This window comes from Leptinotarsa decemlineata, unplaced genomic scaffold, assembly GCF_025532065.1.
Source record: "Leptinotarsa decemlineata unplaced genomic scaffold, Ldec_3_MD MMD2_tig00026328_RagTag_RagTag, whole genome shotgun sequence".
Lineage (NCBI taxonomy): Eukaryota > Metazoa > Arthropoda > Insecta > Coleoptera > Chrysomelidae > Leptinotarsa > Leptinotarsa decemlineata.
In genome coordinates this window covers 31,039,651-31,066,398 of record NW_027412688.1, presented here as the reverse complement: position 1 = coordinate 31,066,398, position 26,748 = coordinate 31,039,651, and the positions used below count along the sequence as shown (strand labels likewise).

At 35.2% G+C, this 26,748-nt stretch overlaps 1 protein-coding gene across 1 annotated transcript in view; it reads right to left on the bottom strand.

Annotated features, from left to right (window-relative positions):
- The window catches only part of Sol1, a 425,973-nt gene that overhangs the window by 3,149 nt on the left and 396,076 nt on the right, over window positions 1-26,748 (bottom strand). Inside the window, exons 10-12 of the mRNA XM_074182744.1 lie at window positions 11,535-11,721; window positions 6,368-6,558; window positions 3,214-3,421 (exon numbers count right to left, since the gene is read on the bottom strand). Coding sequence (XP_074038845.1) covers window positions 3,214-3,421; window positions 6,368-6,558; window positions 11,535-11,721 — 586 coding nt within the window. The remainder of the gene's footprint in view (window positions 1-3,213; window positions 3,422-6,367; window positions 6,559-11,534; window positions 11,722-26,748) is intronic.

Here is a 26,748-nt window from a genome sequence, read left to right as displayed (position 1 = left end):
CGAATCATTCTTATCCGTTTTGAGAAATTTATACTGGCGGAGTTTAGCTTACGCCAAACAGGACGCAGGATTTATGTAACCGCAGTCCACGTTTTACTGACCAAATTATGTTTTTTTGTGTATAAGTGTAACTCTGAATCATCCAACAGAAAGAAAATCTTCTAACTGACAAGTTAAATAACCTACAGAACAATAGATCGTGTTAATTGGCTCATTTTTGTTGAATAATAACGGGTACTTCACCAGAATCGGAAGTTTTGAATTATTCGTTAATAAGACGCTATCAAAAAACCAAAAAGTAGATGAATTCACCAAATTATAGACACATGAATCTGCCAAATCATAGACACCAGAACAGCAAATTATAGACTCAAGAGAATTCGCCAAATTATAAATGTTTGTGCATTCGCCAAATTATAGATACCGATGAATTCGACAAAAATTCAAACTATTCATCCAGGGCCGTAGCGAAAAGAAAAACCAGTAGGGAAGGAAATCCAAATTTTCCTAACTCCACCAGCAAAATTTCCCAACTTTCGGAGAAATGAAAGCCGAGGGATTAGTTACTACTATGATATATTAATTTTATTACTTAGCTATTACTTGGCTGAATGATTATGCCCGTTAGGCTATGCACAAACAAAAATAAATTTTGGTGATTATAAAAATAATAATGGGAATTATTCCACTTTAGACCAAGGTCATTGGTCTTCCACCATGTATAGGAATATTCAATACAAATTAAAGAAATTAATACTTCTACTATTATTTTTTCTATCTTCACGGCCAGAAATTCCCCAAGTTTCTCAAGTCGGAAAAACAGCAAAAAGTTGAGAATTTTGTAAAATTGTCACGTCAAAATTTGTGGACTCTTCAGGACTGTTCTCTTACTTGGGAGAAATTAAACTTTTTTGAAGATTTCAAACAACTCAGAATTCTCTTCAAGTTATGCATGTTGGGAAATCCCAACCTTCTCCTGGTTCTTTCCCTTTTTTTATTACTTCTCCTTTTCTTTCCTCTCATTTCAATTTTTTTTTATTTTCATTCATTTTTTACTATAATTTTTTTCTATCTTCATGGCCCAAAATTTTACCACCTAGGTGGTGCGGGAGCAGACAAAAATGAATGTTATTCAAGAAATGATCGATGTAGAGAATAAAATCATTTGAATAGTGCAAAATTTCCGTATCGTTTAGATTCGGGAACTTATGTTTGCATTCCAAAGAATAGTTTGAAAATGTCGAATCATTTTTAACTAGTCTGAAGGACCTCTCATGTTCAACATACCGTTTTGAGAAATTTATACTGGCGGAGTTTAGCTTACGCTAAACAGGACGCAGGATTTATGTAACCACGTTTCACTGAACAAATTATGTTTACTGATGTTTCCTAATATTTTTGTGTATGAGTGTAACCCAAAATCGCTAAACAGAAAAAAAACCTTCTAAATGACAAGTTAAATAACGTATAGAACAATAGATCGTGTCCATTTGCTCATTTTTGTTGAATGATAACGGGTACTCAACCAGAATCCGAAGTACTTGTGATGTACTGTTCGGAACCTTTGTTGTAGTAATGAATATTACTGGAGTTTTTTCCTCAACACCAAATCGTTATTTTTACACCTCGACACGGATACTATATAGCTTGTTGAAATAATATTGTTGGGTTTACTGATTACTACAAAAAGACACATTGTAAATATATTTAGATAGGCAATATTGTGAAACTAATTTTATATAGCTGAAAATTGTTCTATATATAGCTGTAACATTTAAACATACATAAGGACATATTGTAAAATAATAAAAAGGCCAATTGTAAAATCAATTTAGGGTGGTACACTTGTATGGGTGGTATTACTGATTACCTACCTGAATGATGTACCTGACTAGTATAAGTAGCTTTAGTTTTGAATAGTTTTTAGTTTTATCTTCCTCTTGAAGATGATCACTTGGTGATCGAAACACGTGTCGAGGTGTAAAAATAACGATTTGGTGTCGGGGAAAAACTCCAGTAATATTCAGAATCCGAAGCTTTGTTGAGTTTCTTTTAAATCATTCTTCAGAAAGACGCTATCAAAAAATCAAAACAGTATATGCATTCCCCAAATTATAGACGCGTGCGAATTCGCCAAATCATATATACCGAAACAATAAATTATAGGCTCTAAGAACTCGCCAAATTATAAATGTCGCGCATTCGCCGAATTATAGATACCAATGAATTCGGCAAAAAATAAAATTTGTCCAATCAAAACGAAATGGATGACAGGACATGATGTAGAGGTAGAACTCTGACGATAGTTATGAACTATGGTAAATGATGGAGATTTTCGCAGTTTGGCTGAATCACCAATTTCACCACCCATGTGGTGCGGGAATAGACAAAAATGAGTGCTATTCAAAAAATGATCTATGTAGAGAATAAAAAGTGATTAAGGACAGTGATAACGGCAAAGAAATTCATGCATGCGGGCGGAGCAGCATGATATGTTTGCTATGATGTTGGTTGGTAGCATGGGGGAGAAAATGATCATAGTCGACTGGGCCATCAAAGTAACCACATCCAGTTCAATAGGAATGCCCAAATGGCGGTAAGCAAAAATCCGCGATATATCAAGAGATTGAGTGGAAAATAAGATTTTTTATCAGAGCAGAGAGATTCTCTGCGAGAAAGAGTCCAAGGGAAATATAAAAAGTATTGAGAATCAAATGAGGTGAATGAGTATGCCATGGGAGACTGGAAAATAGCGGAATTCATCAAGAAATTATGATAATTGAGGAATTCCGAAGGTAAACATGTATTGGAAAATACAGTGGTGTGGAAAGGAATTGGAGATAAAAGTGGACTGCTGAGGAAAAATAAGAAAGGATGAAAAAGTTTATTCTCTAGAAAAAATTCAGGTCTGTAGTCAAGGTCACACGGTCAAACCTCTATATTCTCTTGATGGAAGTCAAAAAGAGGGACGAGAAATCATTGAACCTCCTGACTGAATAGATGAACGATGCTGGTGAGGAGTTGATACAATGTGATATGAAGAATATAACAGTGCAAAAAAATTCCCCCCATTTTCTGGGAAAAATGACGCCTCTGCAGGGCCTGTTTCATTCGCTACACAAATTCAGTCAAATTCAATATCTTCCATTTTTTTAACCGTGAACCGATGACACGGTCTCTCATGAAATGGGTTAAATTCAGTAATCAACTTACGGCAAAACTCCTTCCACATCGAAGTATTCGAAGTGCAGATGTATTTTTTCCGATGCATTTCCATAAAGGAAGTAATGGCATTCGGTATCTCTGGGATATAGTCCAGGGTAGTTTGGACTATGGAAATATCCACTTCTGGATTCGTTACTATTAAATACGAAGGCACAGGGGTAAGTCTGTAACTGGGTACCAGTCGTTATACCAAAATCTGAAAAAAATATGCCGTTAAGAGACGTAGTACAATCAATATTGGTTTCGTCAGTCTATTATTACATAGAAACATAAACATTTGTTAAAGTATAACTTGAATTCCAATCTGATGTAGGGAAGTACAAGTACTGGTTGTGGCGGCTTCCCTTCCTTGTGAGGCTCTTGCTGTCTTCTAGCCAAAGTCTATTCCACTATCACTTTGGAGTAACTATTCCGTTGAATGTCATTTTTGATGATGCCTTGTTCCTTTTCGAGACCTTCCTTTGTATCACAGAGTCAGAAAGCTCTCTTAGTCGATTGATGGTGGTGGATTCCTAGTTCAGATACTGTCCCGTGTGAGTGGGTTTTTGGTATACAGCTGTTTCCATTTAGTGTCGGTCCTCTTCACCAATACGTCTAAGAATGGCAATTCGTTGTGGACTTACTTCTCCATTGTGAAAGTGATGGAAGGACGTTGTTGATGTGCTCCAGGAAGGTGTCTAGTTCTGCATTCCCATGATTCCATATTATGAAGGTATCATCAAGGTATCATATTAAACAATGACAAAAAAAACTGATGATGAACTGAATGGTCTGGTAAGAGATTTGCAAAATTACCAAAATATTGGGCTCTCGTATGAAAATATTGTAATATTTTGGCTATGAAACTAGAACATATATATGCATTGTAATTACCAGAAAAGGCTTCAGTATGTACCTTAAGTATCAATATTTTGAGGAAAGATTAATACCAATGGAAAATGTAAAGTACTTAGTAACGTTTTTCAATTCAGATATCTAATTCGAAACAGTAGTTATTCACATTACGTTATGAATATCTAAGTATAAATTAGTTCCACAAGAATTTTTACAAAGCAGTTTTCAGGAGTGATGGCTGATATTAATGGCTGCCATTATGAAAAAGTCGATAACTAATCGCTCAATGCATCTAGCCTAGTGAATTTCGACTGTTTTGATATTTCCTTTCATAAATCATCACAAAAATGGGACCATTCAAGTGGTCTCTTGCCATTAACCTAGAACTACTTGAAAATTGTGGAAAATTAATGAGTTATTGCTTCGAAAGTACTTAGACTGAGCTGACATTTTTACCGCCATTTCGCAATTTATAGACTCTATAAATTTTGTTTAAAGTGATCCCAATAAATTGATATAAGCAACATTTTTGCATAATATATGAATCAGGGTATGCAGATGTATTTGTACACTATAAAAATGCCGTTGCACATTCAGTCACTAACTCGATAAGCAGTTCATTTTTGATCTAATAGTCTCATTCAAATCAAATTTCAGAATTTCTCATCGGTACTTATTCGTTGAATTATAATTATTCCCGAAGTACTTTTCATTCTCAATTCAACAAAAATTATTCCAATTCTTTTCATAGGTGATGTTTCTGAATCAAATGCATTTTTTGTAGTATAGTGGCCATACAGGGTGTACCGCCAGACTTAATTGCCAATGAAAGATTTTTTCGAAAAAATTTTAGGTTGTTTTCAAGCTTCTCTCCAAAAACCATTTCTATGGTGTTATTCTCAATTTTTGTTAGAGAAAGAATGAGAAACTGACTACTCATATACTGCCACTTTGCTTTCGAAAGTCGGTTTACTTTTTGGAATATATAGAATTTTGTGATGCTGACAAAAATGGAAAAACTTTGATGAATCCCATTCAAGGTGAATGCTAGATTCATTTTCTGCCAATCTCAACATAGAGGTTATCTTTGAACGATTGTCGTACTTCTTGGCCCTCATACATCGATAAATTGATGATTCATCCTCATAGGTGGACTACGGCACACTCTGTTTTTTATGTAACTGCATTAAATTAGAAAAAAAAAGTTTTTTTGTTAACGAGCTGCCGCTCGCTATTTTTTTGAAGTATTATTTTTTCTTCAATATAATCAGAATCAATCTGTATAATATAAGTGAGATCTAGGTTGATAGAATTTCAGAAAATATAGAGGTGAATACCAATTCACTATCAATTTTCTCAGGAAGATGTTTGTCAGGATGTCGTTGCTTTGATAACCCGATTTCCTTATTTATAATTGAAAAAAGCCCTATCATGCATCCTTTTCGAAAGTGAACACCATATAAACTGAATTCTTTGGCAACAAATAACTGCGAATTGTTCCGAAGGAACTTATTTTCAATATTTTGATTGATATCATCATTGTTGTGGGAAAGGAAGTTTTTGGCTTTCTACTACTCCATCTTGATACAAAGAAAGTGTGAATCTTCCAAATCATGGTTGTCTTTCAAAATTGATTTAACTTTTGCATTTTGCGAAAAAAGTTTTGATGTTATTTTAAAACTCCATATATTTCGAAAGAATGAACGACTCCCAAAAGCCTGAGCAGTAATGGATAAGGCATTTCTCGTTTTCAATGAGATATCACTCCACCCCAATTTTCATTAAAATAATCGAGGATGACACCCCCACTTGAAGAGTTGAACGTTTTGCAATGATACTATTGCTATTTAGAAATAACTTGAGCTTCATTCTGGAGCTACGCAGGTACTTGAGCTCCAGTCTGAAGCTCAAGTACCTGCGTAGCCATAATTTAAGGTAGAAATTGCAAATTCACCTTTTTTTGAACAACAAAAGTCATTTGGTAGAAAATAAAGCCCAAAAACCAAGCATGCGTGATTCAGCACAAAAAAGCACTATTTCGATCTACCAAGGCTTCATGAGTTGTACCACGCTGAACCACGAACTCATGCTTGGACTCAACTCTCATTGAAAGCCAGAGAAAGTGAAGGCATTCGATGAAAAATATTGGTTCTGCAACATGCTGCTCTTTGGGAAGTCTCTCATCTTTTGGTATTCCTTTGAAGATTCCATAGATACTGTGAGGGAAGATGTCATCGCCTTGACTTCAACGAAGGCCAAATTGTCACCTACTCTATATTTTGGGAAGTATGTGTTTCAAAAAACTCACTTTCGATAAAAGAGTACGTTGCTTTAAATCCTCTTGAGTACCTCGAAGCAACTAAACTCTGAAATTCAAGTTTCAGTCTGGGCCCATTCGACATGATGGGCTTCGGTAGAACGTTACCACAAAAATTGTCGATTTTCTCCATCCTGCCGTCAATGTTGATGAAAGCATTTAGGGAATCCATGTTTTCACAACTGTAACAAAAATATTCATTGATTAAAGTGTCAGGAAGTATCTCGGATTTTGAAGTATCATTTGTCTTCCGTATTCTATGAATTCCATAGGATGGCATGCTAATTAACCTCTACCTAATTTAAAGATGGACTGAACGAAATTCTTGCCAAAGTTACACCAGAAACCTAAATATGTAAAGGAACTTTTGGAAGGATGTAGGTTGAAATACTAGAGAGCTCATGTGTAATCTAGAAATTTCATCTCATCGGAACCTATGTCAAAACCCAGAGACGTTATGTCAGTTAGATAAGGTTTCGAAAAGAACTTAGAGAGATATAAACAGCTACCAATTAGACCAATAATACGAACCTCAGTAGAGAGGGAACAGTTTACTAATGGGCCCCCAAGGTGAATATTCTATTTATCCAAACCTCTTGGATCCACCTCCATCATATCTCAGTTACTTGGTACACAGATATGTGTTCTGGAGTATCTTAAAAGAGGTAGTTGTGAGGCAAGTTATGAGGCCAAGCAGAACAAGGTTTTTGTATTCGAATCTGAGCTGTCTCAGGACTCCAAAAACAATACAAATAGCATGGAGAAATCAAGTTATCTTGGTGGGAGTACTATGTCATAAGAAAATTGGAAAAAAATGCCATGTACTCGCGAGAAGAGGAACTTTAACTGTTTTCTTTGGGAAAGAATTTTTCTTTGGATCCTTGAAGATGCACATTAGGGAAGAATACAACAATGGGAATCTGGTCAACTGAGATATCATCGAAGTTGACTGTCAAAGCTGAAAGAGCGGCTATCTGATTGTCAAAAAAAGCTGAAGAGCTTTTATGGTTGGACAAAGGTCCAAAACTGATTAATATATATTTTACAGGTCGATGCCCATCTTCACTGAAGTAGTAACCGTAAAATTGTTGGATTGGACTCTAACTAGACTACGGATGGGTAAACGAGATTGCAGAATACTTGTTTCACGGATTACGAAGTATGATCTGCAGAAGGCTCAAATTCTGTTGAAAAAATCTGTTTTTCGATTGACCAGTTGTCTACCCCCTACGAACGACAACTCTCAAAAGCCGAAACTTGTGCGAGCTAGGAATTAACGAGGTCCTACCTTTTACTGTGTGATTGAAGATATACTGCTCATGCGCTGTGATATCGAAAAGTTTGCCTCAAGAAAACTAATCAACTTTACAATTAGTAATTACAGTTCGGAGCTCGTATAGATTTGGATTTTCTCCAAAAAAAAAAAAAACCTCAAACGATACAGTGATGAAAAGCCGGACCGCCAGAATGTAATTCATCACAATCAACAGGGTGAAACAATGAATTATTTTTATTCAACTTGAATTTCAAAAATGAATGAAATAAAGTGATTCAAAAATTGTTGAATGATTAATGATGACAATGGAATGATCGTACATATTACAGGAAAATCAATGAACTCAAGAAAGGAACTCCTCTTTATATCTGTGATCTCAGAATGAAATAGTAAGAGAAAAATGTTTCATTTGTGAAATCAGAAAAACTGTCATTAATTTACAGTCTGCTTCATCTGAAACATTTCCTACAAATGGATCTCTCCACTTCTTTTCTCGCATCAACCTTGCCAAAGGCCCTACCTTTTACTATGTTATTGAAGATATATGCTCTATGATATCAAAAAGTTTGCCTCAAGAAAACTAATTAACTTTACTATTAGTAATTACAGTTCGGAGCTCGTATAGATTTGGATTTTCTCCAAAAAAAAACCTCAAACGATACAGTGATGAAAAGCCGGACTGCCAGAATGTAATTCATTACAATCAACAGGGTGAAACAATGAATTATTTTTATTCAGCTTGAATTACAAAAACGAATGAAATGAAGTGATTCAAAAATTGTTGAATGATTAATGATGACAGTGGAATGATCGTACATATTACAGGAAAATCAATGAACTTATGAAAGAAACTCCTCTTTTTATCTGTGACCTCAGAATGAAATAGTAAGAGAAAAATGTTTCATTTATGAAATCAGAAAAACTGTCATTAATTTACAGTCTGCTTCATCTGAAACATTTCCTACAAATGGATCTCTCTACTTCTTTTCTCGCATTAACCTTGCCAAAGGCCCTACCTTTTACTATGTGATTGAAGATATATGCTCTATGATATCAAGAAGTTTGCCTCAAGAAAACTAATTAACTTTAGTATTAGTAATTACAGTTCGGAGCTCATATAGATTTGGATTTTCTCCAAAAAAAACCTCAAACGATACAGTGATGAAAAGCCGGACTGTCAGAATGTAATTCATCACAATCAACAGGGTGAAACAATGAATTATTTTTATTCAACTTGAATTACAAAAACGAATGAAATAAAGTGATTCAAAAATTGTTGAATGATTAATGTTGACAATGGAATGATCGTACCTATTACAGGAAAATCAATGAACTTATGAAAGAAACTCCTCTTTTTATCTGTGACCTCAGAATGAAATAGGAAGAGAAAAATGTTTCATTTGTGAAATCAGAAAAACTGTCATTATTAATTTACAGTCTGCTTCATCTGAAACATTCCCTACAAATGGATCTCTCCACTTCTTTTCTCGCAGTTTCTTCCGCGAAAACATTACAGACAAGCACGAAACCATAAAAATTAATTATTGAAATGTACGGGTTTACAAGAACAATCAACTGTCACGTTCGGGAGTACAATATTACATGTTTCATGAGACTAAAAGGATACATGAATATATTATACCTGGAATTATACAGAGTGCAACAGCTTTACAACTTATTTGAGATTTCAGTTATTTCAGTACACTTTTTAAAATTACGACACTTGTACTGGAAGAACGATTCCTGATAATTTTTAAACTTGACCCCTGAAGTATTTTTTTACGTATCTATGTTTACTCCAATATGAGTCGCCATCACGTTTCTATCATTTATAAATGAAAAATTGTGGAACAGACTAATGTTCAACTCTTATAGTATAATATAAACTTTCTTTGAATTGAATACGGTTCTCAGAGAATACCGTAAAGTTTAGAGTTCACAAAAGAATTGAGTGGAACAAATGAATTTTTTGGAGGTGTTCCTGAAAGTTGAAGTGAAAGTGAACACTAGAAAAGGGTAATCTATTGGACAAGTTATTTGTTGTGACGGAAAGAAGACCTTTTTATTGAACTAACAGGAAATTTCCACTTTCCGTCTAATTAACCCGCAAAAAATGCGCCATTTATAATTAACTTGTAAAAAATCGAATATAAGTTTCAAGTTTCAGTTTTTCTTTATTTGATTCATTTTATTCTCGAACTTTCTCGAGAGCTGTCAGAAAAGATCATGTGGTGAAATTTTTCAATGTTATCGAACACTGGGTGGGATGGTAGCCTGTTGGGTTGACTTGGGTGGTTTGCTCCACTCACTCAACCGACCTCTGTGTGAATCGGTGGTTTGAACCGCGAGGCTGGACGATCGATTTTCACTTTTTATTGTCCAATCCGTGTTAGGAATCACACGTTAAGAGGTAAGACCTCGTTAGTCCTTAGCTCGCACAAGTTTTGACTTTTGAGAGTTGTCGTTCTTATAGGGGGGCGACAGCTTGTTAACAGAAAAACAGATTTCAAACATACAGACAGACGCATCTAATTAAATCGACTGGCTGGTAGCTGACTGGAAACTGCCTGAAACTTTTTGTGATTTTATCAAAAAATGTCTTTATGCTATTTTGAAGAATTGTCAATTATGCTTGATTTATTATCGTCATTGATTTATTCTGGAGAGTCTTTTCTGTGAAAATATGAATATTCAAAAATATATTTTTTATAACAACCACGAAGGAAATTTCATAACAGTCAGTAAGGTGAGACATCTATTAGTGCAAAGGTACGAATATGAAAAAAATTGCGCAGGTCATCGAATTTTGAAAATGGTGATAGTCAAAATTGAACTGAATCAACTATAAGAAAATTAATAGCTTGATGAATTTCCTCATCAAACTCCGAATATTTATTATAATTTTCATTTACAGCTGCCGGGCTGGCTCATGACTGCTGAGAAGCCACTCCTTTCGAATTTGCCTCTACATAAACTGCTTTTTATATATCTACCAGAACCCGAATGACATTTTAATATCCATTATTTGTTTACACCTTAATCTGTTCTACGTAAAATTGCCAACAAAAGTATCTATTCCCTTTTCCCTGATACTTTCTTCGTCATACACCAACCCCAACTTTACGTAGATATGATTTCTCCCACCGGCCATGAATCAGTCGGTAGCTGTAGTATCTGGTATACTACTATGGATCCAGAAATGAAATAATTTTCTTATTTTTCATTTAAATGAGAATATATTGAAGCATACATTTCAAAGAATATAACGATTCAATTATTGAATCCTTCGTTGTCTCTATATTGATACCATTTGATGTTTCATTCGCGGCCAGGTTGGTAGAAACATATGAAGAATGAAGACAAACCAACTTGGGTCTAGTCTGATAAAGCAGGTATGTAGCAATTTGATTTTTTTGTAGAGTTTTTGAAGTCAATTAATATTTTTGATGCTCTCTTCATAAGTTTTGTGGGATTTTGCTTGTTACAATGTAGTTTGGTTTGTATCTTCAATTGTGATTGACACAGGATTGAACTATTTTGTTGTTTTCTCATTATTATTTCAAATCAAGGAAAATAATAATTACATATAACGAAAATGTAACTGATCGCTATCTGTATATGGAAGATTTTTGAAGAAAACTATTATTGGAGGTCTTCATTGAGGCGATAGAATCTGAAGAGGTTCAGAATTTTTGTCCGCATGTCTGTCTGTTTGTGAGTGCTAATCTCAAAAACGGCTCAACCAATTTGGGATGTAGCACACGTGAATGATGTCCCGGTGAACAGTTAGTGTGTAATACAATTTGTCTTCACAAAAATTGAAATCGTACAATTCCATAATGATCAGTATTGACAAAAAAATTGATTCAGTCACCAACTTACTTTTTTGTCACTTCTGACGTGTGGTACAGATTGAAATCCTGGAAGACGATTCGAACTCGCTCCTTTCCTCTTCCTTGAAATTCGTATCTGCATGTCGTTTTCGGTGGATATGGTGAAGGATAAGACGGACTCATGATTGTTCCATTCCTATTCGTATCGCTACTTATTATGATATCACAACTTGACCCTGGAATGAAAAAAAATTGGAAAATGAATGGGAAAATACTCAAAATGAACGTCTGTCACATATCACATTTCCAAATAATCGAAATTGTGATAATTGAAAGAAATAATAATTCTCAAGGAGACACAATACTCGATATTTCATTTTTTAAGGGATGTTTTGTTTAATGCAATTTCTGCTCAGTGAAATAGCAGAACTTAGTGGAAATTATGTAGTCCAAATCTAGTGGAAATTATGTTCTCAGTCAGAAACACGGATAAACTTCTCTAGGAACTGTTCTCATACTCGAATTTCAAATGACAGCATTCTCAACCTGAAGGTAGATTCAAAGTGAGTCTAAAACTGTTTTAACGTTAACCAGCTGTCGCCACCCTAGAAACTACAACCCTCATGAGCCAAAACTTGTGCGAGCTGAGGATTAACGAGGGCTCACCTTCTAACGAGTGATAACAAGCACTGGATGGTTTCATTCGTCCCTGCATCGCAATCTTGAAAGATTTTTTGTGGCTCACACCTATCCAATTTTGACCAAATATATCCAGCTCCCAAAGGTCGTTAAGGTCAGCTGCCAAGAGGAGGACTTGGGATAAACTCTGAAAATCTCTCCAAAATGTTCTTGTGAAGAATAATCCACAGACTTTGTGAGATATTTCAGAGAGACGCCTTCCTATGTCTGCAGGACTATACCTACATCCACCAGCCAAGACAAGTGCTCCTGATCCTCTCAGATAATTTACAGCCATCCTTCTGGAATAACTTCTCTGACAGATGAAATAAATTTTGTTCAAGTACAAAACACAAGTACTACATGAAAATCCTTAAGGCGCTCATAGAGCGGTGCCTGTGCGAAAGTAGTGATTCACATTAGATTTGAAACGCTCGAGATTAAATCCATTTGGAAAAGGGTTCTCAGGAAGTTCATTCTATATAAACGCAAAGAGTTCTTGAACGGTGAAGTTCAAGGTGTACTGAGTTGAACCTCAAATCGAGGGGCAGCCACAGTCTGTCGCGTTTTTCAAATATGTACCGTTCTTCGTAGAATCAAATGTGCCAAGTCACTTGAAGGCTTCCCGTGGAAGTATCTATAGAAGAGAGACAAATCTCCAACTTTTCTTCGATGTTCCAGATTATCAAGTTTGCAAGTGACGTTCGCATCTCCATTAAGGCGGATGGCTCTTTTCTGGATGGAATCATAATCATAATAATCTTCATTTCATCCACAAAATTCATACACAAATGTAAACAATAGAAATACAAAGTAATACAAAAGACAAATGTAAAGTTTTGCCATAACACATTAAAATGTATAGAATGTATGAAGTGAATAAAATGTATATCACAGCCATTATATTAATATGTAATCATCTTAGAATTTAAGGAATTCATCCACATCCACCGTGTAGAACATATTGCTGTAGAGAAACGAATGCAAATCAGATTTAAACCTCATTTTACTAGTATTCGTATCAATAAAAGTTTTTATTTTATTGAAACATTTTATGCCAATATAATTCGGTGAGTTTTTGCCCGTCGATGATCTTGAAAATAATTCATGAATGTTATCTTTCTGACGTATATTATGTCCATGAATGTCACTATTCGTGACAAAAATACTCATTTTCTTTTACATACATTATCAATTGGAATATATAAAGGCATGGAAGTGTCAGGACTCTGATGGAATAGAGGTTTACAGGTTAGGTTAGGTTTCCTAACCTACAGGTTTCTCGTGGATGAGCTCTGAAAATTGCTATCAATACTTTTTTCTGGGAAATGAATGCCTTACCAATGTGTGCTAGAGAGCCCCAGAACAACAAGCCATACTGCAACACTGATTGCGCCAATCCAAAATAAATCAACCTTAAGACTTTGATCGAGACAGTTTCTCTGAGATTTTTTATTATATATGAGACTAGTACTATGTTGCTGTATCGCTGCTGTTCCAATGTTTTGGTAGAATCAGATTCAACGAATTTAGGCGTGCGCAGCGTTATAGAACAGTGCTTTCAAAAAATTGTTCTACAGTGCCATCTAGTAGCGAGTTACAGAAGAATTGATAACCTAAAAAACTTCTCTATGAAAAATTACTTATACATGTCAAGTTTCATCACGATCGGTTGAGCGATGTAGAAGTTTATCATTTACCAACCAACCAACAAACATCCATTTTTATATATTAGACTAGTTGTTGCCCGCGGCTTCGCCCGTATAGAATTTGGTAGTTGTAGTACTAATTAGTACTATGTTGCCGTATCGCTGCTGTTCCAAAGTTTTGACGGAATCAGAATCAACGAACTTCGGCGTGCGCAGCGTTATAGAACAGTGCTTTAAAAAAAATTGTTCTACAGCGCCATCTAGTGGCGAGTTACAGAAAAATTGATAGCCTTAAAACCTCCTCTATGAAAAATTACTTATACATGTCATGTATTGTAGAACAAGTTGGTTTGTGGTTGATTACCTTAATTTCTTTAGAAATAAGCCACTTGTTTTTCTTCAGCGTAACCATTCATAACGTTTCTTCCTGAGTGATGGTAGCCACTGATCTCTTGACCACATTTATACTTTTGTAACTCACTTGAAATTGTCTTTACGGCTGTTATATGTATAGTTAACTCATAAATCAACAACAGCAAGTATTTTGGTGCCATATTTGGCAGATTTCTATGGAATATATTGCGTAAAATCACATCGGCCTCGATTGAGACATCTTATTCAACAGAATAACGTGATGGATAGTTTCTTACAAATGTTTCAAACAACTCGAATATGTGCCAGATGATCTATTTTTCTCTCTAATCGCGATTCACGAATATCAAATATCAGTGTATGAAGCAAGAGCCTGAATCTTGTGGATCGAAAAATTTCAACACTAGAGCCACCAGTAGCGTAGGTATCTTGTAGGTAATTTCTCCTACTCTGTACAGTCCATTGAGCTATAAAAGACCAATGAAAAGTGCTAATTCGGTTACATTGGTAGGTGATGCTCCTCTTTCTTGTGAAAAGTTATGATATATGCTTACAATTTATAGATTTTTTAATATTATTATCAACTTTGGCACGTTGTCAACGAATAAATACTCAAAAGCTCTCATGATCATTTTTCAGTCTCTTGATCTTCTTTTTACACCTGGAAGAATTACAGTTTATTTATTTCTTGCAAGTGGGTTGATTCTTTCACTATACAGGGTGTTAATTAAGTATGTACCATAAATTCAACAGACGATTCTTTAGGTAATTTTGAGACGAAATCTTCATATAAACATGGGTTCGCAAATCCTCCGTTCTCAAGATACAGGGTGTTAAAATAAAAATATAAAAAAGTTATTCGTAAATATCTTAAATATTCTTTATCTAATTTTGTTGTAATTTGACAATGGTATTTATAACATTGAGGAGCTAATTAAGCCTGAAAGTGATTCAATTTATCAAGTCCAGTGGCGTCTCGAGCGGGACTTGAACGAATATATTTGACTTAAAAATGTACGCCACTGATTTTTGTGCAATTTTTATCATTCCTTTGGCAATTATCATCAGGCAATTAGAAATACAACTCAGCTTTTTTGTCTCTTGAATTTTTTTCATATCTTGCTTAGTTTTTAAGAAAAAAAAGTCTACCTAATTTTATATCCCTGGACCTCACAAGGAATAATATGGGGAATTGAATGTTTCTTTTGGAAATTATCATCTTTACAATTTTTCATTTCTAATTATGTAACAATAACAACGAATATTAAATAACATTAAAATCTGGACCAACGAATTGCAATTCGTTAGTCTAGATGTTGATGTTATTTATTATTTGTTGTTATTGTTACATAATTAGTAATAAGAAATTATAAAAATGATAATTTTCCATGTGAGGTCCAGGGATATGTAATTAGGTCGACTTTTTTTTCTTAAAACCTGAGCAAGATATGAAAAAGATTCAAGAGACAAAAAAGTTGTATTTCTGATTGCCTAATCCAAAGGAATGATGAAAATAGCACGAAAGTCAGTGGCGTACGTTTTTAAGACATAAACAATCGGTCAAATCCCGCTTGAGACGCCACTGGACTTAATAAATTGACTATAGTTCGGGCTAAATTAGCTCCCTAATGTTATAGATACCATTGCCAAATAACAACGAAATTAGGTAAAGAATATTTAACATATTTACGAATAACTTTTTTTTATTTTAACACCCTGTATCTTTTCACATTTCGTCTTGAAATTACCTAAAGAATCGTCCGTTAAATTTATGGTACATAAACTCTGTATTGTTTCAATTATTTTACTAATTGGGTAATATAGTTTATTGTATGATTTTCACTGTAAAAGATTTTACAAAAATCGCGACACGTATTTCGCTATACAATAGCTCAAGCGTAAACAGTTCACGCTTGTGAGCCAAGACCACAAAACCACGCCAAATTCGATGAAATCTCAAGGGGTTGATCACAGTTTTTTCGATTACCGTGGCGTAGTGCATCAGGAGTTTTTGTAACATGATCAAATGGTCAATAAGGAGTATTATCCTGAATTTATGCACCGCTTGAGCGTGGCTTTCCATCACGGTACACCTGCTCACTCGTCAGTAATTTTTTGGCCAAAATCAAGACCGTTATCATGCCAGCGTATCCACCAGATTTGACCCCCGCGACTGTTTTCAGTTCCCAAAATTGAAGAGACCCTTAAAAAACTACGAACGAGAAGATGAAAAATAAATCTAATGGAAAGAAATCCGGCATGAGTGTATTATATCTGAGGGGTATTATATACCTACTTCGAAAAGGGCAAAATGAAAATTGATGAGTAAATGCAGTTTTTTGGGAAAATTCACCCCAACCTAAGTTATGAACAGACAGTGTTTCTGTTATACTTTGGTCAAAATCACCTGAAAAGTATACCACTCAAGTAACGTAACGAATAAATAAGATATCAAAGTTGGGAATGAATCGTACAGAAACTTCTATTTCGTGAAGATTCATGAAAGGAAATTTCAGTGAACACCGCTGTGGAGTTGAATCAATAATAATTCTCCTGATTTACCTTCAACTAATGAGCACCGATTCTTGCTGAGTTGTTTCTTCCTGTCTGGAGTTTCGTATTTCTTAAGACTATTATATCCAGGTATTCAGAGATAATAGGTTGTTTGTCGACCTAATTTCGTCTCAGAACTGCGCTATAAATATTTATACAGTTTGCAGGCAAGACAACGGAGTTGAATCCAGAATCATTAGTGCTGATAATGCATAAAGGAAGTTTAGAATAATCAGCTCCTTTCAGAGAAAATATGAATTTCTTGAATGTGTTCATTAATGAAGAATAAGCATTATTACATTTTTTCTATACTCTCGAACTGCAAGATCATATTAGTTTGCGCACTGCGGCAGAAATAGCTATCTGCTCAAAAAGTAGTCAAATTTTCGTTGCTCAAAAAATTACGTAAATTTCCATTTTTCAAAAAATATTCATTCATTCTACAATTTATTTTCAATCCCCTTCAGAACGAACTTGACTGGCACACGCTTCATGCCCAAAATTTACGAAAAAGTTTCATGGTATATGCCAACTGATATGCCAACATCCTCAGCATTCAAGGCAAGCGTCGTCATTCATATTTTCCCGACCTTCTGTGAAAATCTTGTACCACTTCTGAACATTTTTCTGACTCAGAGTATAATAAACAACAGGTTTGTCATCGCCCCATCTGCCTGTGAACGAAATAATCAACCGCATATCCGAAATTTGTCCAAATCCTCGTATAAGGAAAGAAAACTTTTCACATATAGTCAATGGGCAAACTTGAAGACTGACTGTGAATCAAATCATCACTGAAGTTATTCTCGCACATGATGTTGGAGATACAACTGCCGCAATAGATTTGCAGACCAGTTTCGGGCTGCTTGGCCACTCTTCAGTACAAGGTAGTGTGCGATTCAGCCTAGTTCGAAGACTGATACTCTAAAGAAATTCGATTTTCAACTATCGAAAATCATCGACTTTACGTTGCACTACCTGCACTACCTTGAACTGAAGTGGCCAAACAGCCCGTAACCGGTGTGTTCCAATAATTGAAAATCTATTGCGGCAGTTGTATCTACACAAGAAAGAGAAGCCTCCACAACCAGTACTTGAACTTTCCTACATCAGAGGATAATCGCAAAGGATACGAAGGGTTGGGTCCAAGTACAACATCAGGTCCTTTTTCAGATCTGGGAACACTATCCGTAGCAGCCTCACGAAAACCAGGCCACCAAAAGCGAACTGCGATTCCAAGAATTGCATTCACCGGATACCCTGCGAGTGCGGAGAATCATACATCGGTGAAACTAAGAGGCATTCGAAAGTTCGCATTGCCGAGCACAAGAAACACACACACAGCGAGGAGATACGTAACATATGGAAACCTCTAATCAAACGAAAAACGACCAACTCCCTCCAAAACGTTTATCTCCCGCTAAAACCAATGAAGCGGAGAGAGAAGAGGGGATAGGTGAAAGCACTCGAATGGCCTATAAATAGTCGGATTTCGGAGAAATAAGTCCAGTTATCAACCGAAGACGATTGTGGATACTAACAATCGAAACGTCGTGACATAACTTGATTTGGAATCTTTTAATTTTCATTTGTATTTTTAATTTTTTGTTGATAATAATTTTTAATTTTCAGCTTTTATTAGTATTTCAATCTTTATTTTTTTGGTTGTTGTTTGGTTTTATGTTATTTCTTTGTAATTTCAGTTTTTTTGTTCAAATGAAATTGTTATTTTCGGTTAGTCTGTAATATTTTTTCAGGAACTTCAAATCAATTTACATTATATTAGACAATGGAAGTGCGAACTGATGTAATATATGTAAATAGTTAGACATTTTCTACTTTTCTTTGAGGAATAAGGATTCTCGGAAATATTGTTTTATATCTTTCACTCCGCTACAGTATATTTGTGGAAGATGGATTATAAATAAAAGGTTTTCATACGTTACTCCATAAATAATGATACTCCGTATATCGCCAAGAGAGTAATTCATTGTCGTATCCAATAGTATTTTCAATCATTATCACCGCCATTATCTGCAATTCTCCGAAGCTTTCGTGAATTGTGAAATGTATGTGAACGCCGGTTTCATCCTCGGGGAGATTTTCTGAGACTAGTGGAAAATATTCCAGCATTCCCGTCGTTCCACATGTCAAGATTATTCTATAGCAATATTGTGTCAGTTCTGAAAATTGGGGAGATGGCCATTTCGGAGGGGATAGACAAGGAAATTACCCCACTTATTATCTGGAAGATGAATAGTAACAGCAACGGTGCAGTAGAAGAGCAAAGAACTGCGACGTTTTTTTTGATAAAAAGCAGCGGAAAAATGTATAACTGAAGTTCGCTAAAACAATTCTTTGGACATACAGGTTTGCATTGAAAACGTTGCAAGTTACAACTGAGACATTGTTGTGGGCGGGGAAAATTTCCATAAAAAATGAAACAAAAAACTCGGACTCTGGTTAGACAATGAATTGAGATTCACAAAACATGTCAATCAACTTAGCCGACGTTTATATTATAATACAATCGAATAACTTTATCCAAGTAGACAATTCATGAGTTCCGATTTGAAAATTCGTGTTTGTGAATCCCTCATATTATCGAAACTGGCTTACTGTGACTACATTTATGGAACCGTACTTCTGAGTGTTGACATTAGTCGACTTCAAAAAATACAGAACTCTTGTATTAGACTTTCCTTCGGAATACGTAAATATGAGCACGTAAGTCATAAAAATCGGGAAATGCGAAAACTGAAATTGCTAGATATGAGAAAATCACAACTATTGAATATGACTCATAAAGTACTGAAATATAGGATACCAACATATTTATATGACAAACTAATTAAAATAGGAAATCTGAGTGATTATAACACTCGGTAATATACAAGCATAAAACTTCAATTTTCCAGCGACCCTTCATGTACAATGCCAGTAAGTTCAATAATCAACTTCCGCATGATTTCAGTACATATACTCTGATGAACTTCAAAAAAAAAGTTGAAATCCCTATCATCAGCTCAATATGATTAACACATGTCGAACTCTGCATCTTCAGAACGAATAATGACCAGTCAATAACTTTATGAATTTAATGTACTGATTGATTTGACAGATCTCAGATAGCAAAATTATTCTACAATGTGATAGAATTATACTCATCGTAGGTATTATTGGTAAGATAATTAAGAAAATTGTCAATTATTATTGTATTTCCACTGTTAAGTTCAAAAACATCCTCGGGTCACACTTCGCCACTGTTGAATACCTGTTATTGTTTTTTTTTATTAATATTCTGGCATCGACTGCTGAGGTCATTAGCCATTTTGTAGAATACGATATCTGTTTATATTTTGTTAAACAGGTCTGTTGCTTTCGGAAAGTTCGAAACATTTCTTATAGTTTTGGTACCGAGGCAAGTTCTGATATTATCCGGTAAGTTATATCGTTGTCGATCGGCTTCATACTGGTGGCATTCTAAGAGAAGGTGTAACCGTCATCAAAGTTTGGCAATTTTCACAGAATGGTTGTCTTTGTCTTCTCAGTATATAAGAGGATGTTAAGTTCGTATGTCCTATCGTAAGTCGTGTTATTATGACTTGTTATCTTCTCGTTAGCCCTTGTGGAAGTCTCAAGGTTGCAATATCAGGTTTGATATCTTTCAATTTCGAATCGTTGTTTGTCCATTCGTGTTGCCATGTGTTGAGTTTTATATGAATTTTTTTGTGTCATTTGGACTCACAGGTATATTCAGATCGACATTATTCTCAGTTGCAGCTCTTGCTGCAGTGTCAGCTTTCTCATTACCATCAATTCCTATATGACTAGGAACCCAAACAAATACGATCGATTTTCCTTTGGACTGGAGACAACTCATCAGTGTTAAGATTCTTTGAACCAGCGGATGTTTACTGAAAGAGTTTTCAATTGCTTGAATAGAACTCAGCGAGTTTGTGCAAAGGATGTATGAATGAAAATTACATAAGTCCATGTATAGTAATGCTTGCCAGATTGCATATAGTTCTGCTGTGAAAACACTTGCTTGATTCGGTTGGTCCAGAGGTGGGTTGATCCCAAACATGCGAAAGCACTTCCAGTTCCTTACTCAGTCTTCGATCCATCCGTGTACACTATGAGGCTATTCGGGTATGTTTCACTTATTCTTTCGAATTCAGCCCTGATATGGGTTGATTTCCTCTTTGTTGAATACAGAACAATCTAAGTTGCTTTCAATCGGTTTCATTTCCCATGGGGGAAATGTTATTGTTATTATTATTATTATTATTATCTCTCTACATGTGTGTACAAAGATGAATAGAGATGATTTATTATTATTATTCTTTTTTTTTCACCGTAGTATACGCTGGTCAAGCCCTACCCCAAGAAGCCCCGATACATTCGGGAGGGCGCACCATCATTATCAACCAATGACCACTCCCCACACTGTGGGTTAAGTGATCATTGGGTCCAAGAATCATGTGCCCTCAGCAAGCACAGTGAGCCAAGAAAGACAGCCTTATGCATCTGTGCGGCTAAGATTTCTGCCTAAGTGCGGCAAGCCGGTATGATTTTGAGATTCGAGAGTAGAGGGGACATCATTCCACCGAGGACTACAATAATCAGAACAACCATCTTGACAGAGTGATCTCGGTAGGGTCTGGATAGAGTATTATTATTATTATTATTATATGCATTTCTAAAAAAATCCAGGATACCTCAAGTTCTTTTGTAGAGAGAACAAGTTTTGATCTAGAAACAATCCCCAATCTTTCAACTCTCTGCTCAAGGATATCATTCTACATAATGATTCTCTAGGCCGAGTTCTTATCCGAGTTCTTATCAGCGACGCTAAATCGACTGTCTCGATTTCTTCTGCACACTCTCGCAGACAGCAACGATGTTTTCGGCAGACCTTGCGATACGACGTACGTGTGTTGGTCGATCATTTACTAAACCTCATTAATATTTCACTTCAATATGGTCAATTTCCTGATAAATTAAAAACTAGCACGATTACACCAATACCAAAAGTTAAAAACACAAAAAAAGCTAGCGAATTCCGTCACCTTGCTGGGTATTGAGAAAATACTTGAAATGGCTGTGTATGATCAGCTTTTGAATAATGTTGAAAACAATAATCTTATAATGTCCAATCAATCAGGTTTTCGAAAAAATCATTCTTGCGAATCGGCCTTACAACTAACTATAAGTAAATGGACGCAATCTATCGATAGCGGAGACTATATTGTTGCGGTTTTCTTAGACTTGAGACGAGCTTTTGAAACAATAGATCATGATTTACTAGTAAAAAAAAAAGCTATAGGAATAAAAAGAACTGTACTGAAATAGTCTAAAGACTACCCAAATAACCGAAAATAAATCACTGAAGTGGATAATGTTTATTCAAATCCTATCAACACAAAAGTTGGTGTACTTGTATTGGGTCCTTTATTGTTATTAATTCACATTAACGATATCGGCTTATGTCACAACTGTGATTTTATTATTATTATATTATTATATGTATATATATTTGTTAGTATATAGGTCTGACTTAGACTTATATTTAAGTTGTCCTTGTATATGTATTATTAAACCAATGTAATAATGTAATGTTTGTATATTGGGATTTCTTCCTATTCAAATAAATTCATTCATTCAAACTAGTGGACTGTTTCCACTGTCATCCATAACATTGCGATTCTAGCGACCGTAAAATGGGCAAAGTGCGCGGTATGTTGCCCGAACAAAACACTAATTTTGAATGAACAGTTTTATCATTTGCACGTGTTGTTGAATGATATAACCGTCCATGGTGATTTGTCGAAACAGGCTGAATAAATGACAACTATTTTGACAGATGTAGTTTCAACAAGACGGCCGTTGTGAATTGTCAAAGTTTGGAAGCCCCTGTCGGAAGACTCTTTACTAGAAAATGAAGAGCTCTGGATTGCCAACTACACATTTTTTTGTGAATAGAAGAATTAAATAGATTTCATCTGAAACCACCACCTCTTCATAAAAATATATTTCAATTTCGAAACATTCGTATATTTTGGAGCACTTGTGGAGTTATTTCGATCTCGCAGATCTCCCAATGAGTGATACGCAGTACGATACTCTGCATTATTTATATGCCCCACAGAAGAAACATCTTTTTCATACTGATTTTCTTAGGGTTTGGGTAAAAAACTATTCTTTCATGTAAGTCTATCAATGAAAAAATCCCTTTAATGAAGACAGTGTATGAGAGAGTGTTCGACTTATAAATAAAAAACATTTTCCATCTGGTGGAAATAGTGGAGTTGGTATTCATTTCCAGTATTTTCAAAAGTGACAGACATAATTTCTCTGAGCAGGAAAACTCCTTTGCGTAGTTTCCACTGGAACATACAACCATTTTATTTTTTACACTCGTCTCAATATTTCAAAAACAAAGCCTCTGCTTTACCTCCGACCGCCGTCAGATCTCAATGGATTGCATAGACCGCATGTTGGAGGTCTGTTTCACAAATCGTAGAGAAAACTAATTCCTAGAATGGATTGTTCGGATCTTTACAGACGTGAACTTTAGCTTCACGGTCCTTGTGGGAATCGAGCTTGGAACTTTCCCCAACACTCACCTAATTCACGATATTAATGCCATTTGTCTTATTCAACGGAATATGTTGCTGTTTGGTTGGCAATTCACTTCCTTTCTTATGTTTTGCCACATCTGGGTCAAAGTAAGTGATTGGAATAGTTGTGTGTGTAACCAGTTCCAATAAGAAAAGTTCTTAGCCACATTGGAAAAATGAAAACTTTTTGTTTCATTTTTTTTTTGATTGCACTAAGGTATTCTCTGAATTTCACTTAATGCATTCGCAGAGAAACAAATGTATCTGAAATGAAATTGAAATGGAATAATGGCGGGAGAATTTTTTGAAAGACCTTTTTTGTAGCCGTTACCTCCTCAGAAAGCAAAACTTGTGTGAGCTGAAAATCAACGAGATCATACCTTTCAACGTGCGATTCCAAGCATGTCATAGTAATACTCCTATCATTGAATTTCATGTCAAAATCTTTCATTTTCTGAAAATTTCTAAAATCATATTTCTAACAATTCTTATAAACAAAAACATTTTGTGTCTATTAAATTTATGGCGAAGCTCGAACAGTTGGATATCATAACAGGTAGTATCGAGCATTCTATATGCACATTCATATTTCCATTACTGGTATTGGTAGACAGTTGATTTTTTCTGCATTTTTATTCTTCATCAAATCATTCATATATCATTTCACCGCAGATGTTGATTTCCACCCTCCATGCCTCTTTGTCCGACATCCACTGGAAGGGTTGTAGATGATCTTCAAAATGTATGCCCAGTATAAAGTACGGGATTTGAAAGTTATGGAAATTTTACGATCTATTCACCTCTAGTTCGAATTTATTGATTCCAACTCTTTGATTGGTGCATTCACCTTTCCGATGATTCAGGAAAAAATAATCCTCTGATACATTACTCAGTCTGAGCTTGATATATTCAATACAAATTTGATAAAAAAATTCTGTTATCGTGAATTTTCGAACTGATTTCGTTTTGGTATAGTGACTAAAATACGTTCCTCTACGTTCATTGAGTGCAGTTCATTTGCAAGACAAGCTCCCATAATTTCTATGATCAATGCAACCTGAGAAAACATTGAGAAATAGTTTCTATTTCCGAGATTGTTTTCAACTTCGAATAGTTTGAGAATTGAGAGGTTTAAAAAACGATACTGGCCACATGAATCGAACTTAGGACGCCAGTGTGCCAATCTTGAGACCTAGCTTCTACTCCACATCGACCACCTCACAAGTAAAAGTATTAGAGTTTCTAAGTAGTCTTATTTTATTATCTAATGACAAACTTTCGAAATATATCAAATTATTACCTTAAGATGAGCATATAAATTTAATTTCTTCTTCATTGATGATTCAATTTGTTGGCAAAGCTTGTGAGTACAACAAGTTATCGACTTTGACAGATTCTATATTATGGAACATTAGGAATAGTAATACTCTAGATTCTAGATGGAAACAAAATCAGTTATGAAACAAAAACAAACGTTATCGACCAAAAAGTGTAAAGTTAGTACAGTACTAAAACACGATGCCAAAGAATATATCACTCAATGCCGTTGACACCAAAAACATTATTGCAAAAATGTATGCTCTTTGACATAGGGATTGGGAACGATATGACTATATTCTGAAATGTTTGTATCATCACTATACAGAGTCTACGCAAATGTACTGCAAAGCAGAGCTACCAGGAAAAAATTCCCACCAAAAACTCAAAAGCGGATCAAGTTCGTTAATGAACGAGTTGAAAACGAAAAAAATGCGAAACCAACAAATTCCTGAGAGGCAATGTTATCCGCCTTGGCGAGTCTGTTTCTCCTTTGTCTTTCGAGAATTGAGATGAGGAGATGGTATCATTTACTTTTAAGCTTGCCCTTTTTGGGACAGATGAGCGGTTAACCCTAGCATCACTGATGAGACCTGAGTAGGTGAAACCAGAGATGTCTGCTTCACCTCTGAAAATTGGTTCACTGTCTTAGAAAAGTTACAGTTTTGAAATGCTGACAATAAGTTTTTCGAAAAATGCATATTGGAATGAACACCTATCGTATTAATGTGAAGGATAAATCCTTCGCTACAATTTGCAGATTTTGACGCTTAGACAAAACTAAGTTTTTGTTTGCCAAAAGAGTTAGAGTCTGTTATGACAATTGATAAGTGTTTCAAGACATGTTACGGATTTTTCATTAGCGCATCATCATATCAAAGGCTCCAATAATTCTTCATTAGTTTTTTATCATTCTATCCTAAAACGAAGAATTTTTCTCGTGAAAGCAAGTCGTTTTTTCATTCATCGGCTATAAATATATTCTGCAGTAAATGCGAACCATCTAATATGTTTTATGTTCCCACAAAAAAATCCTCAACCTGGAAGTGAGAAGTGCTAGTTCAATAAGGACGAAGAAGAGGGGATCAGCCCTATATTACAAAGCCCTGTATTACGTATTCTGAAAACAGAAAAATATCATCTGTACAAGGTACAGCTTAATCAATAACCCAATGAAGATGATGCCAAATGACGATCGAATTCTTTGAACTAATACAGGATTTGCCTGAAAGCAATTCATGTTTTATTGACCGAATTAAGTTTTTTAGATGAAGCTACGTTTTGTCTAAATGGTTCAGTGAATCGTTAAAGTTGCAGATATTGGATAGGAATAATCCCTACTGGATGATTCACCATCATGAAGTTTTTGTTTGGGCAGGAATATTGAAGGATGACATCACTGGTCCACATCTTTCCAAAAGGAATCTTCACAAATAATTTTACAGGGAAATCCAAAAAACAGAAACAATTAGAAATCTCTTATGGAGGTCATTTAACCACGGATCCAAAGATTATCGCAGATCTATTTGGCAACTACCTATCCACTGTTATTGAAAAAAAAATGACTGAACATTTCAGAAATAATATATCAAAGTCGTGCACAACCTCCAACAGCATAAGTGATTCTCTTGTATTCATATCGGCCACTAAAGAGGAAGTTGAAGAAGTTATCGCTAACTTACCTAATAAAAAATCTAATGGATTAGATGAAATCCCGGTTGATATAATAAAAAAGTGTGCTTGTATTATATCACAATACCTTGCTGACATTATAAACCTATCAGTGAATTCAGGCACTTTTCCTAGTGTTCTGAAATCGGCTGCCATCATTCCCATATTCAAAAAAGGTGATACGAGCAACATAGAGAACTACCGCCCAATTGCTCTCCTGAGCATATTTTCCAAAATCATTTGCAAAAGAATTACAGATTTCTTCACAAACCATAAATTACTTACTGATTGCCAGCATGGTTTCCGCCCTGGCCTATCTACCGCAACAGCCATAACAGAACTTGTCCAACACATTAATGATCTGATGGACAAAAATGAGTATGTAGTTGTCATATCATTT